General features: G+C 33.1%; 3 protein-coding genes across 5 annotated transcripts in view; 1 reads left to right on the forward strand and 2 right to left on the reverse strand.

Moving 5' to 3' along the window:
* The window catches only part of LOC142344630 (NADH dehydrogenase [ubiquinone] 1 beta subcomplex subunit 9-like), a 412,587-nt gene that overhangs the window by 267,283 nt on the left and 130,439 nt on the right, over positions 1 to 14,865 (forward strand). The window lies entirely within an intron of this gene.
* On the reverse strand, positions 3,678 to 10,489 carry LOC142344999 (uncharacterized). Its single transcript, XM_075397083.1, has 3 exons — positions 10,166 to 10,489; positions 7,815 to 8,024; positions 3,678 to 3,711 (listed from the first exon to the last, which is right to left on the reverse strand). The coding sequence occupies exons 1-3, from the start codon at positions 10,351 to 10,353 to the stop codon at positions 3,678 to 3,680; spliced, it is 432 nt and encodes a 143-aa protein (XP_075253198.1). The 5' UTR covers positions 10,354 to 10,489.
* Positions 11,117 to 14,865, reverse strand: part of LOC142345000 (uncharacterized) — a 35,298-nt gene continuing 31,549 nt past the window's right edge. The window contains exon 5 of the mRNA XM_075397084.1: positions 11,117 to 11,163. Coding sequence (XP_075253199.1) covers positions 11,117 to 11,163 — 47 coding nt within the window. The remainder of the gene's footprint in view (positions 11,164 to 14,865) is intronic.

Raw genomic sequence — 14,865 nt, forward strand, 5'->3', positions numbered from 1 at the left:
CTTTAACTTTACTTGCACCTTTGAAAAGAGAATTTACTTTGGTTTTCTCAATTTTTCTGACCTTACGAACAAATTTCCTAAATAAGAGAAATTTTGTGCAAAGCACAAAGCAGGTTTCTTCTACTGGCTTTAAAGAGCCTAGTATCGTACAAATTGGTGTTGATGAAACCAATTGAGAACTTGTATTAAATCACTAAGGTGAAGATTCAGAAATTCACTTAGAAAACTGGGTCTAGGAATGTTTTTCGTTTGTTTAAGATACCGACATGAAACTTTGCAGAGCCATAGCCCAGTTATAGGGCTACAGCTTTTTGATTCGGGATTTGCCGGTTTTTGTTTATTTTCTGTGTTATTAACAAAAACTCAACAAGATTGATTGCTTCATTTTGAATTATTTTGTTTTTCTGAGAGAAAAAAGTTTGTTATACAGCAAAGCTGAGCAATTAATTATCAAGAGCAATTGAGCAACAAGTAATGCAACGGTAAGCTACAGTGTAGTGGATAATACAGTTCACAAAAGTTAACTGCAAAGACACAATATCCGGACAGATTTGGAACCGCTGAAACGAACTGGGCGGTGTAAACTTTTCCTTGACTTTGATAGGAGAGCAGCCGTTACAGGGCTTCTGACTGTATTTGTTTTTATTTTGCAGTCTTGTGACTTAGTCTCTTTGATAACCAATGCAAATGGCTTCCTGAGGTGTTGCAACCTAATTGATTACCTCTTTGAAATCACTTGTCTGTTACGGCTCTCGAAATAGTTATTTTCAAAAACAAATTTGGATTTCTGAGCCTGCCATTTTTTAATCGTTTTTCGGTCAATTTGTAGCTTTGTCTCTGTGAAGACAAGTAAGAACGCGTTTCCAGTGAGCTATATTTTAATCCTTATCACGGTTTTAATTTCAATCGTTTGTTTTTCGGCTTTGTTTCTACTCTTACTAAGAGATTTCAAGAATTGTTTGAGATTATGTATTTGTACATTTTAAAGGACTTTTGTTCTATTTTTTAATTATAACATTAATGGCAGATCCAATTGGCTTGATAAAAAAAGGTCTCAATTCCTTTCTATGAAGATATAAATGAACATTTTAGCGTGTTCAGTTATTATTTTGTGATATGTTTCACTTGGAACTAATTTGTTTTTAAAAAATGGAAACGTAATTTTGACCTTCGCACATTTTTGTCGACCTGGTACCCAGTCGCATTGAGGACAGTTCCAAAATCTTTTCTGATGAAGTATAGCTAAACTTGTTTTCTTTAGGTTTTATCTGATGCGAGTTTGATTTTGTTGTTATTTTTTTAATATATACATCGAGTTTTGTTTGTAATTAATGTTTGTTATTTGATTTTTATTATTGTTTTTTCTAGTAGTCCTAATATTTCTATGAAGATATAAATGAACATTTTAGCGTGTTCAGTTATTATTTTGTGATATGTTTCACTTGGAACTAATTTGTTTTTAAAAAATGGAAACGTAATTTTGACCTTCGCACATTTTTGTCGACCTGGTACCCAGTCGCATTGAGGACAGTTCCAAAATCTTTTCTGATGAAGTATAGCTAAACTTGTTTTCTTTAGGTTTTATCTGATGCGAGTTTGATTTTGTTGTTATTTTTTTAATATATACATCGAGTTTTTTTCGTAATTAATGTTTGTTATTTGATTTTTATTATTGTTTTTTCTAGTAGTCCTAATAAAAACAGGTTCCATCGGCCCCCTAGCGTGGCTTTTTGGTATCCCATTTGTGGTTTTTGAACGATTTGTACGTTTTTGAACGTTTTCGTTTTCATTTGGTAGTCAATTAAGCCAAGAGTGTGGATGAGCGGGGTCGGAACATTATGTGCGTACACACATTAACGAGCCTCCTTGTTTATATTTATTGCTTATCTATAGTATACATTCAAGCTTCTTTATGGTATAAATAACAATGATTTTAAAAATGGTTATGTCGCTTCTGATTAGACCCAGTGCTGCTGAAAGAAGTCTCTGAATAGCGTAAATTTTTTTTGCGCTCGCACTTTCTTTTAGTCCTGCTCTGATCACAGTGAAGTGCGGCCGAATCCACATCTGATAAGAATATGTTCCTTGGGAGTCTTCAAAACTCCATAACTTTGAAGCAAAGGTCAATAATGTGTGCTTGAGACGAGTAAGTCTACTGGGAAGCAGACTCAGTCTACTGGGAAGCTGACTACTGGGAAGCAGAGTTGGTTGCCTCTTTTTTCTAGTTTCTCATCATCTTGATTGTCCTCTACGTAATCATAATGAGATTCTATACGACACTATTTTTGAAATTTCGAAACTGTGCTCCCTCCTGGATTATATTATCATACTTCGTTTTGTAAGCCTAGCTGCATCATCGGTATTCATTTCAAGTCCTAATTTCGCCTGTCTTCGTTGGAGGGGAGATGAGGGGGGGGGGGGGGGGGGGGGGGTGGGCGCCATATGGTCCCAAACGTTTTTTAACACTAATACTATCGGGTCATAATCATCTATCAAATTCTCATTCAAAAGTTTAAATTACGAGTCAAACAATCAATTTTTAGTGCTTTATCAAACAATTTTTTGCGCAAGACAAATTATAAATTTAAAACAATGCCAAAAAAGTTTACATTTTTGTTGTCTAGTACGTTTGATTCAAGTTTGGCATACGTTCGATCCATTTTAGCGATAGCTGGTCGGCGAAAGTGTCATTATCTCTGGTACCATACAAAAACTCATTATACAAATCAATTAAGAAGTTATTTTTCACCGATAGTGCGAAAGACAAACATCTCAAAGCTAGTTGACTATTATGAGACAGTTTGTCCCAATCGAAAGAGAATTCGGCAATATGTTGCAAACGTCTTGATTTCTGATTTGTAAGGCCACAATCCTCTTTAAGTTTTTCATTTTGTTCACGCAACTGAGAAACTTCATTTGAACAGTTTTTAGATGAACAAAATTTTGCCTGAAACTGTTCAAAAAATGTTTGAAATTTTTCTCTAGCTTTTTGTTCAAACCATTTATCTTTAGCGTGGAATTTCACAACTTTTTTCATATTTTCGTCCGATAGCTGCAAACTTGTTTGTGTTTTCTTCATCTGTATGTAAGCAAAGTCTTCTAATGGCAAACAAGTCAATTTGTGCAAAATTACCATCGATTCGTCAAATTTATCCACCGGTATTATTAGGTCCATTTTATTCAAAATTTCGTTAGCGCACACTTCAAAATCTGCAAAGTTGAGCTCCAAACACGAACCCAATAAGTAATAGGACATCGAATTTGAAAGCACCATTTGTTCGAACTCCTTGTCTTTATTTCCGATGGCTTTTTGGAATTCTTCATCAAAGTTTGTGTCTCTAAATCTGGATATATAATTTCTCCATCTGATTCCGGAATTCAACTGATCTTCAGCATTTCTGAATGAAGCGATCCACAAGAATTTGTCCCTTGGAAAAAGTTTTTCAAACTTTTTCAGTTCTAGCATTTGGTGTGATACTCTACAATTTTAATGATTTGCATTGGGTTGCTCGCACTTGAAAAGTTCATGGCAAACAAATTTTTTCATAAATGCTGCCGTAAAAGAAAACTACTGCCCTGAAAATTGCTGCCATATATTCTGCTAAAACTAAGAGCATGCATTAGGCACTGTGGAATAAAAATCGGAAATAACTTTCTCTGACATCCATGTTGCGAAGTTAGCTCTCACTCCTTTGAAATTCTTGTTGTCTTCTAAATATTAAAACGTTCTAGCCATATTAAAATTTAAAACTCAACTAAAACTTGGAAAGAAAAAAATGTAATGTGAAAATGACATCCCTATGCAGAGCGGGCACTGAATCGCAAAATTCCTAGTTTTAAACTCCGGTTGGTACTTATTTAAAAATAAATATATTTAATGATGTATTGGGAAAATCAAATTGCCAAAAAAACTGAATTTTCAAACTGCGAATTTTACTGATGATTGCGCATTCAGACTCTCGATTTGAATACAAATTTCTATTTTTCAAACGAATTTATGTTTGCTGCGTATTAAAATATTAAAAAAGAATTGGTTTATACGAGAGGGCGAAATTGTTTTTCGCAATTAGTTTTATTGAAGGCAGAGTTTTCAAAATTATTTGATCACGTTTTTTTGTGAACAGACATAATAAGTTCTTGATTACGAACTTAAAATGGCAAACTTCGATAGCAAACATTTTTTGGAGAGCATGTTGCTGAGAGTAACTTTGATATCAACCTAGCATCAACTATAGCATAATCTAGATCGATCAGATGCTATAATTTTGTTCTAGGATGAACAATATAGGTTTTTTATCTCTCTTTCTCTCTTTCTCTCTCTCTCTCTCTCTCTCTCTCTCTCTCTTTCTCTCTCTCTCACACACACACACACACTCACTCTCGCTCTCGTGTTCTCGCGTATGACCTTGAGCTCTTTTTGGACTAAAGTTGTTGGTTTACGGTGAGTTATCATTATCATTACGTGTCGGCCAGTTCCCAATTAAACAGTCTTACATGACTGTCACAAGTTACAGGGCCTAAACTTAGTAACAGGGAAAGCACAACCATTTGTAGGGGAAGGAACTATATAGTCGAATTGTTTTTTTGTTCAGTCAATTTTGGGCGATCAATATACTCATCGTAGAGAGCTGCAAGTGGTCTCACTAGAAAGCGCCTCCAGCGTAGGATATGGAAATAAAAGATTTGACTTTTTATTTTTGTTTTTTACAAGGAGTTATCGAGGTTTAAAATTTTGAGAAAAGTAGACGGAATTCGGTTGCTTTATTCAAATTTTCTTTAATTTTCACCAATTTTTTGTCAATTAAGCTTAAAATTGTTGAAAATGTTAGCAATAATGTTATTGGATTTACATCCTTTAATTGGGAGTCCTTTGATTGTAAATTTTTGCTAATTTTCGTGAGTTTCGGTCTTTTATAATCAAAAACGCCTTCTAATACGGCTTCTTATTCAATTTTGTTTAAATATGCCTATTGGATTAATTAGACCTTACATCTTTTGTCACAATCTTTGAAAATTCAAGGAGACAAAAGTTGTACTTTCGCTTCCCTTAGGAGCTTTGTGTAAAAAAAGTCGCCGGTTTTCTTTAAATTAACACAACAATTATAATAAATGCATTATTTCTTTTTTGTTTATTAAAAAATTTTATTCGTTATTTGATCTAATATTCAAACAAATAGAAAATTAGTTTTTTTTACTGAACGCGCAGTAAAAGCAGGCTAGTTTTGGAATCAAGTTGGTTTCTTACAATCAATAATTATTCAGATTAATTTAAAGCAGGGTCTTTTTCAAAATTTTTTTCGAATTTTGTTTTTTTTGTTGGTTACAGATGAAAATGGTTTCAAATGAAGGCCAATTTATTGACAGATCTTTTGTAAAACAATATGATGCCAAAAGTATATATACCAAGTGTGCAGTGAAAACATTATAATTTTTATGGCTTGGACAATGTGTTTTTGTAAACGTTATTTGAGTTCTTTTGTTTTGCCTCCATCAGTCTTTCTTTTGCAGCGTTTCCACTTAGTTAACTTACAGGAAAATCTAATTGAGTTCTGTAAAATTTTACAATGCGTTAGGTTGTAATTCGATGCCTCCTATGACTTTTGAATATTTTTGTTTTAAGAAAATCTCAGTGAAGTTTTTAAGTTTGCCAATTCTTCGTCTTATTTCTGTTCACTTGTAGTTTTTCTCAAATTAAGCAATGTAAACACTTTTCCAATTAAAGTAAAAAAAAACACTTTCAAAATAATGAAGTAACTTACTATACTTAATCTAAACGTTTTATATATACTAATGGTTTCTTAGCTTTCTTTCCACGAACTTTCAAAAAAAAGTTTTCTGATTCTTAGGTTTTTTTCAAAACTTGAGCTGGTTCTTTGTTGCCAAAGTGTTGCACTAATTTTTTTGAAGTTTTGCACTAAAGACAGCTCCAAATGGCATTAAAAGAATGCGCAAAAGAAAATTTTAAAGATTCCAGTGAATAGCTTATAGTTTTAAGTGCAGCGAAACCGCAAAATTTAACATAATTTTTTTGTCATCATTTTGTCGTTCTCCAAGTATCGTTTGTTTGTTTTCGTTTGGCATAGTTCTGAAGATCAAAGACCTTAATTGTTGCTTCCATTGTGGTTTAAAAGAATATAATTAGTGATTTCATTTTATTGCTAACGGTTTTAATGACTCTCATTTAATCTTCAAAAATATGCTTTTTCTTCCAAATTTATGTTCTCATTGTCGTACCTCAATTTCGTTAGTGACATGCCTCATCAAATTTCTGTTGCTCAAAACAATACTGTTGCCCAAAACAATAATTTAGGTCAATACTTCTGGTTCTTTCAGTTGTTTTTTTCCAAAATCCCTTTACAGATTAAACCCGATTAAAGTCAAAGGAGACCCAAACAAAAATTTTCACACCATTTTTTATGAATTTATAGTTATTATTGATTTTCAATGTCCTTCAGTTCTAATATGTTGATTTCCCTTGCGGTTTCTTTAAATTGTATGACAAACTTTAAGTTGTGTCCATATTTGTTTTTTTGGTCGCCTTAAGCTTTGGCCTCAAAAAGCACACGCACAACTGGCTTCCTTGGCCTATGCATGTTGACCTGTTTTTGTTTTAAGTTGAAAGCTTCTGTTTTTTTTAATTTTGACAATAATTATTTTCACAAAAATCAGCCACTTCTATGTTATCCTCATCAAACTTCAAGCTTGTTCTCGGTAACGACAGGTCACATCCTGTTCTGTTGAACCATGACAAACAAAATCTTCATATTTTCTATAAAATTTAGTTTTTCAACTGACGGTTTCTTTCTTTGGTGCTACGCATTTTCATAAGAAAAATGAAATTTTTGGATATTTACACTTTTTTGAGTTTCTTTTTTCTTGGCCGCAAAATCACACTAACAAGCTGGCTCAATTGGCGTTGACAAAATAATGCGCAACTGAAAATATTCAATGTTCTTTATGAATAGTCAATAATTTTGACGGTTGTGACACCGGTTTCCTGTTAAATTTAATTGATGTTTTCTAGCCTATGCCATTCGTTTTGTAGCCTTTTGACATATTATGAATAATGACAGGTTCCAAGTGCTTCATATGAGTTACAACTTGAACTTCTTAATGAGCCGAAATGATAGGTATCTGTTTTAATGAATTTGAAAATAGCTGTCTTCTATACAGAGAAACGTAGTTTAGACCGTTGCACTTTTTGCTTTCCTTCTCTATTGAAGTACTGGTTAATTTGTTTAGTTAAGGATTTTTTCTGATCGCTTTTTCTTTCCGCTATTATGTGTTTTTTTTTAAAAAAAAAAGTAGATATCGAGTTTTTGTCGTGATTAGTGTTTGCTATTATTTGATTTTTATGTTTGTCTTGTCCAGTATTCTCATCAATGGCAAGTCTCTTTGGCCCTCTAATCCGTCATTATGTTTTCACTTAGTTGTTTGCTGAATGGTATGTGGAGTTTTAAAATTTTTCCATCTCTTCCTCATTTGGCAAACAATTAAATCAAAAAGTGGATTAGTGCGGTCGGTGCATTATGTGCAAACACACATTAACGAGCATCCTTCCTTAATTCGAGAAGCACTAGAGGGCTTGAGCGAATGTGGCCACATTTGTTCATTTTCATTATATTGAGTTACAAAACGTGGAAACAAGCATCAATAATTGAGTAAACTTACTCAAAAAATTGATTGTTGGGGTCTTTCCCATTATATCTTTATATCAAACCAACCCTGACACTCTATAATACTAAAAATCTTGATAATTGTCAAAACCTTCCTATCATCAGGGTTAAATACGTTAAATGCAAATCAATGATTACGGAATGTAGTATCCCACTTTGTCGCTCTCTTGTTTCATGCTTCTAAATGTGCCTCGAGTGTGAACTACTTCATACAAGTGATAGTGAGTTGCAATCTGAAGCAGGATAGATTCGATTGTGCTGCCTCCTGTTTTTGCATTCTTGATTAACATAAATTTCTTCTTTCCATCATTGCACTGACTTTCACTGTCTGTCTTATCTTGTTCGCTCCTGAAATCACAATTGTCTAAATTCTTAAACGATTCTAATGGAAAAACGTTCATCGTTTGTTTGTAATGATACTGGATAAACAAGATCTTCCTGTAAGAACGATATATTGCAAAATCTATTTAAGAAGCTTTAGAATGCTTTGTTTGAAATGCACGAGAAGCTTTAGAATGATCACATAAAAGTTATGAACAGTTTTTATTAAACAACCCTAAAATATTTAAACGAAAGTCTTTTTTCTACGTTCATCCTAATCTCGACGTTATGAAAACACTCAAAGGACCCAGGGAAGATAATGATTTTTATTAAAAGACGAGGACCCAAGTCGAAGTCGTGCCAAATTTTTAAATAGGATGAGCCGAATTCAATTCATAAGTGAAATCGAACTCTCCATAAATAGAAATTATTTGATTTTTAATTTTTTTGGAGACAGCATTAGGTCGATGCAAAATATTTCCATAACTACAAAAATTAAAATAATGTTTGAAAATAATTTTTAAATGTTAAATTTTTATGTTCTACCCACATACATAACTGTAAATATCTGATTTATGTCCATTAATTTGTAACCGCTTTACAAAAAAGCATAATTTTAGAATCTGTAACTTTCTTCTTCCGCAATGTTTTAGACGCTCAAGCCTCAAACTGAATTCAAATACGAAAAAAAAGCATGACGATACTCAATTTAGTTATATAAAAAAATAACGTAAAATCTTAACCACTCGACCACCTCCCTCCCCCCCCCCCCCCATCTACCATTGAGTTCACCCCCTCCGACCCTCTTCGCTCTCGAACCGGTGGGATTTATGTTTCTCTTTGCTCGAACCAGTAAGAAATTGTGTTCCTTGTGCCATTTCAGTACGTTTACAGTATGCAGTTTAGTATTTGCAAACATTTACAAATTATACCGTAGGTTTCGAAACATTACAAATATTTATAAATTATCCATTATGTTTTGACTAGTGCTCCCCTATTTCCCGGTTAAAAACGATGAAAAACTAATTGATTTTTGAATTGATATCTTTCTGGTCTGCAATTCATATTAAAAAGATGCCACGTTTTTTCAAAGAAGACACCAACCAAATATATTAAATACATTTTTCTATTGTAAAAATCCGTTTTTATTGAAACTCAGAAAAAAATAGTTCACCAGAAAAAAACGGGTTGTGTCATAATTAAAATTAAGCCACAATTTTACCGAAATAAGATTAAAAGAATGGCAGAGAAAAGAAAAACATTGTTTTCCTATATGATATGAACAATTACATTGAGGTCATAAGAGACATCAGGTATCAACTGACAGCATTACATAGGTTCACTTACACGTCTTTAGGAAGCTAGCTGGACGATTGATAATTAAGAATAAGTCTTAAGGCTACCAAAGAACAACAAATGCAAGTAAAACTCAAAAATTCATGAAATTTACGAGAACACTTTTCCAAAGCCATGAAGACCATGAACTGTTTTCTGAAAACATAATATATTTATGTTGGCCTCGTTTGAAGTTAAGTGAAATATGTTAATTCCGTCTTGTCAGCAATCCACTTAGAAGAAAGCGAAATGAAAAGTTTTGAAAAGTCAGTGCTCCTTTACAATCCAAACATTTCTGATTGTATAAAACCACAATGAGACCAAAATAAGATTTGTTTGAATTTCGAAAAGTATAGCCAAATTTTAAGCCAAAACGTTCGGATCAAGCAACTCAACGACCTTCTTCAATCTTTATCGGCAAAAGGAATAACACCTTTGTTAACAATTTTGACAAATTTTAGGAAAATTGACATAAACTTGGGCAAAATTTTCCGTAAATATGAACAAAAACAACGGAAATGAATCAAATGTTCACGGAAAATTAAACCTCGATATCTCCTGAAATAAAAGAATTTCAAAAACATCCTTTTGACTACATATTCTACGCTGGATGTGCTTTTCAGTGATACCACTCACAAATCTCTACAATGCATTTATCGATCAACCAGACTAACCACAAAAAATAATTGAGCTTATAGTCCCCCCTAAGGTGGGATCGTACCAATGAATTAATAAATTTTGTATTAATGAGCTCATATTAATTTGTCAAGATAATGTAAAAAGCTTGGTTCTTTTAACTAGTTAGCTACTTTTATAAGTGTTGCAATTATTACCAATAATTATTGTCCAACAATGCGACCTCTTCCTGTTCTGCTCCGTATGACGATGGCAACCCTGGCCCATTTGAATCAGCGTCCAGATTAATAATCAACCAAAATTGACTAACAGTTACGACGGAGAACAATACGATCATGTGAATAGTTGTCAACTTTATTTTAAATAAATGGCTGATCACAAACATTTTGGATTGTATCAATTAAAAATAGTTTTTTGTGATGAAGATTCAAGCTTATGCTCATCTATTCTGCACAGTTTTTCAATACGCTCCAATGAATTCAAGACATGTTATATGCCATTGGCTCAATTTAAAGTTCGTAATTGTAAAGCTATATAATATCTAGTAACTAAATTAAGTAAAAATTTAAGTACAAGGCATGCGAAAATTCACTTTCTCAATATGATGTGGTTTTACATACAATAAACTACATTAAAAATTAAGTTGAAGCAGAATTATGAAAATAAGCAATTCAGGATCGCCTTGAATTGAACTATTTTTCACCACGAAAAAATAGATCTGAAAATTTAGATCTGATCAATGTTTATTCGACGCTGTTAAACAATTTTTGAGCATAAAATAAAAAAGTCCAATAAAACTTTTTATTTTTTTGTAAACATAGTAGGTGAGCAGTTCAGTTTAATAGGGGAGTTTCAAAGAGAACGCAGAAACAAACTGCTGAGTTGTTTAAAATACATGGATAGATTTATGACTAAGTTGACTGTCATGAAACAATAAGTGAGCAAATATAGGACAGCAGAAAACAATGTAAACACCCGCAATTATTTGGCAAAATAAAAGGCATGCTGAAATATCTATACTGAAATATAAGCTTCAGAAATCATATTCTCATTATTGACAAAATATTACTCGTCTTCTCAAAAATTACAAGAAAATTTCTCAAGTTTATTTTTCTATACAGATATATCCGCTTTTTTGTCTGATAAACTCAGGGTTCGTACCTTCTTACAGCAGAATTCAGAACAAATGCCTCAACTGAAACGCCAAAGGAAACAACAGCACATTATGGCTGTCCCAGCACATTAATGCAAATCAGACCAAACTCGGCATGGAGTATCCCAATGGTATCGAAAGTGTTAAACAAAAAGAATTTTTGGTATAGCTTGCCTAGGAAAAAAGTTAGTATTTCATACGGAAATTTGCGAATTTCGCGAATAAGGAATTTTGAAAATAGGTCTATTTCATCGGGTCAAGGAGTTATCCAAATCAAACCAAACTCGGTATGGAGTATCCCATGTGTAGTTAGAAGGTGAAACGGAAATAGTTTTTGCTATAGCTTGGCTAGGAAAAAAGTAAGTTTTTCATACGGAAATTTCACATTATTTCCGTATAATTTTGAGTAAGTAATTTTAGAAAAAGCTCTTTTTGAATAGGTCTTAGAGTTGTTCAAATCAAACCAATCCCGGTATGGAGTATCCCATGTGTAGTTAGAAGGTGAAACAGAAATAGTTTTTGGTATAGCTTGCCTAGGAAAAATGTTAGTATTTCATACGGAAATTTGCCAATTTCGCAAATAACGAATTTTGAAAATAGGTCTATTTCATTGGGTCAAGGAGTTGTCCAAATCAGACCAAACTCGGCATGGAGTATCCCAAGGGTATCGATAGTGTAAAACAGAAAGAATTTTTGGTATGGCTTCGCTAGGGAAAAAGTTAGCTTTTCATACGGAAATTTGCGAATTTCGCGAATAAGGAATTTTGAAAATAGGTCTATTTCATCGGGTCAAGGAGTTATCCAAATCAAACCAAACTCGGTATGGAGTATCCCATGTGTAGTTAGAAGGTGAAACGGAAATAGTTTTTGCTATAGCTTGGCTAGGAAAAAAGTAAGTTTTTCATACGGAAATTTCACATTATTTCCGTATAATTTTGAGTAAGTAATTTTAGAAAAAGCTCTTTTTGAATAGGTCTTAGAGTTGTTCAAATCAAACCAATCCCGGTATGGAGTATCCCATGTGTAGTTAGAAGGTGAAACAGAAATAGTTTTTGGTATAGCTTGCCTAGGAAAAAAGTTAGTATTTCATACGGAAATTTGCGAATTTCGCGAATAAGGAATTTTGAAAATAGGTCTATTTCATCGGGTCAAGGAGTTATCCAAATCAAACCAAACTCGGTATGGAGTATCCCATGTGTAGTTAGAAGGTGAAACGGAAATAGTTTTTGCTATAGCTTGGCTAGGAAAAAAGTAAGTTTTTCATACGGAAATTTCACATTATTTCCGTATAATTTTGAGTAAGTAATTTTAGAAAAAGCTCTTTTTGAATAGGTCTTAGAGTTGTTCAAATCAAACCAATCCCGGTATGGAGTATCCCATGTGTAGTTAGAAGGTGAAACAGAAATAGTTTTTGGTATAGCTTGCCTAGGAAAAATGTTAGTATTTCATACGGAAATTTGCCAATTTCGCAAATAACGAATTTTGAAAATAGGTCTATTTCATTGGGTCAAGGAGTTGTCCAAATCAGACCAAACTCGGCATGGAGTATCCCAAGGGTATCGATAGTGTAAAACAGAAAGAATTTTTGGTATGGCTTCGCTAGGGAAAAAGTTAGCTTTTCATACGGAAATTTGCGAATTTCGCGAATAAGGAATTTTGAAAATAGGTCTATTTCATCGGGTCAAGGAGTTATCCAAATCAAACCAAACTCGGTATGGAGTATCCCATGTGTAGTTAGAAGGTGAAACGGAAATAGTTTTTGCTATAGCTTGGCTAGGAAAAAAGTAAGTTTTTCATACGGAAATTTCACATTATTTCCGTATAATTTTGAGTAAGTAATTTTAGAAAAAGCTCTTTTTGAATAGGTCTTAGAGTTGTTCAAATCAAACCAATCCCGGTATGGAGTATCCCATGTGTAGTTAGAAGGTGAAACAGAAATAGTTTTTGGTATAGCTTGCCTAGGAAAAAAGTTAGTATTTCATACGGAAATTTGCGATTATTTCAAATATTTAATTTTTAAATATAGTATTTTTGATCGGGTCAAGGAGTTGTTCAAATCGAACCAAACTCGGTATGGAGTATCCCCAGGGTATATAGAGTCTAAAACAAAAACAATTTTTGCTATTGCTTGCCTAGGAAAAAAGTTAGTTTTTCATACGGAAATTTGCGAATTTCGCAAATAACGAATTTTGAAAATAGGTCTATTTCATTGGGTCAAGGAGTTGTCCAAATCAGACCAAACTCGGCATGGAGTATCCCAAGGGTATCGATAGTTTAAAACAGAAAGAATTTTTGGTATAGCTTGGCTAGGGAAAAAGTTAGCTTTTCATACGGAAATTTCTTATTAATTCCGTAAAATTTTGAATAAGTAATTTTAGAAATAAGTCTTTCTGATTAGGTCATAGAGTTGTCCAAAGTGAACCAAACTTGGTATGGAGTATCCCCAGGGTATGTAGAGTGTAAAACAAAAAGAATTTTTGGTATAGCTTGCCTAGGAAAAAATTTAGTTTTTCATACGGAAATTTGCGAATTTCGCAAATAACGAATTTTAAAAATAGGTCTTTTTCATCGGGTCAAGGAGTTGTTCAAATCAAACCAAACTCGGTATGGAGTATCCCCAGGGTATGTAGAGGGTAAAACAAAAAGAATTTTTGCTATTGCTTGCCTAGGAAAAAAGTTAGTTCTTCATACGGAAATTTGCGAATTTCGCAAATAACGAATTTTAAAAATAGGTCTTTTTCATCGGGTCAAGGAGTTGTTCAAATCAAACCAAACTCGGTATGGAGTATCCCCAGGGTATGTAGAGGGTAAAACAAAAAGAATTTTTGCTATTGCTTGCCGAGGAAAAAAGTTAGTATTTCATACGGAAATTTGCGATTATTTCAAATATTTAATTTTAAAATATAGTATTTTTGATCGGGTCAAGGAGTTGTTCAAATCGAACCAAACTCGGTATGGAGTATCCCCAGGGTATATAGAGTCTAAAACAAAAACAATTTTTGCAATTGCTTGCCTAGGAAAAAAGTTAGTTTTTCATACGGAAATTTGCTATTTTCGCGAATAAGGAATTTTAAAAATAGGTCTTTTTCATCGGGTCAAGGAGTTGTTCAAATCAACCCAAACTCGGTATGGAGTATCCCCAGGGTATGTAGAGGGTAAAACGAAAAGAATTTTTGCTGTTGCTTGCCTAGGAAAGAGTTAGTTTTTCGTACGTTAATTTGCGATTAATTCGAATAATTAATTTTAAATAATTTTTAAAAATAGGTCTTTTTGATAAGGCCAAGGAGTTGTTCAAATCAAACCAAACTCGGTATGCAGTATCCCCAGGGTATGTAGAGGGTAAAACAAAAAGAATTTTTGGTATAGCATGCCTAGGAAAAAAGTTAGTATTTCATACGGAAATTTGCGAATTTCGCGAATAAGGAATTTTGAAAATAGGTCTACTTCATCGGGTCAAGGAGTTGTCCAAATCAAACCAAACTCGGTATGGAGTATCCCATGTGTACCTAGATTATAAAACAAAAAGAATTTTTGCTATAGCTTGCGTAAGAAAAAAGTTAGTTTTTCGTACGTTAATTTCCGATTAATTCGAATAATTAATTTTAAATAATTTTTAAATATAGGTCTTTTTGATAAGGTCAAGGAGTTGTTCAAATCAAACCAAACTCGGTATGGAGTATCCCCAGGGTATGCAGAGTGTAAAACAAAAAGAATTTTTGCTATTGCTTGCCTAGAAAAAAAATT

The sequence above is a fragment of the Convolutriloba macropyga genome, chromosome 8 (genome assembly GCF_964194025.1).
Source record: "Convolutriloba macropyga chromosome 8, txConMacr16.3, whole genome shotgun sequence".
NCBI classification, from domain to species: Eukaryota; Metazoa; Xenacoelomorpha; order Acoela; family Convolutidae; genus Convolutriloba; species Convolutriloba macropyga.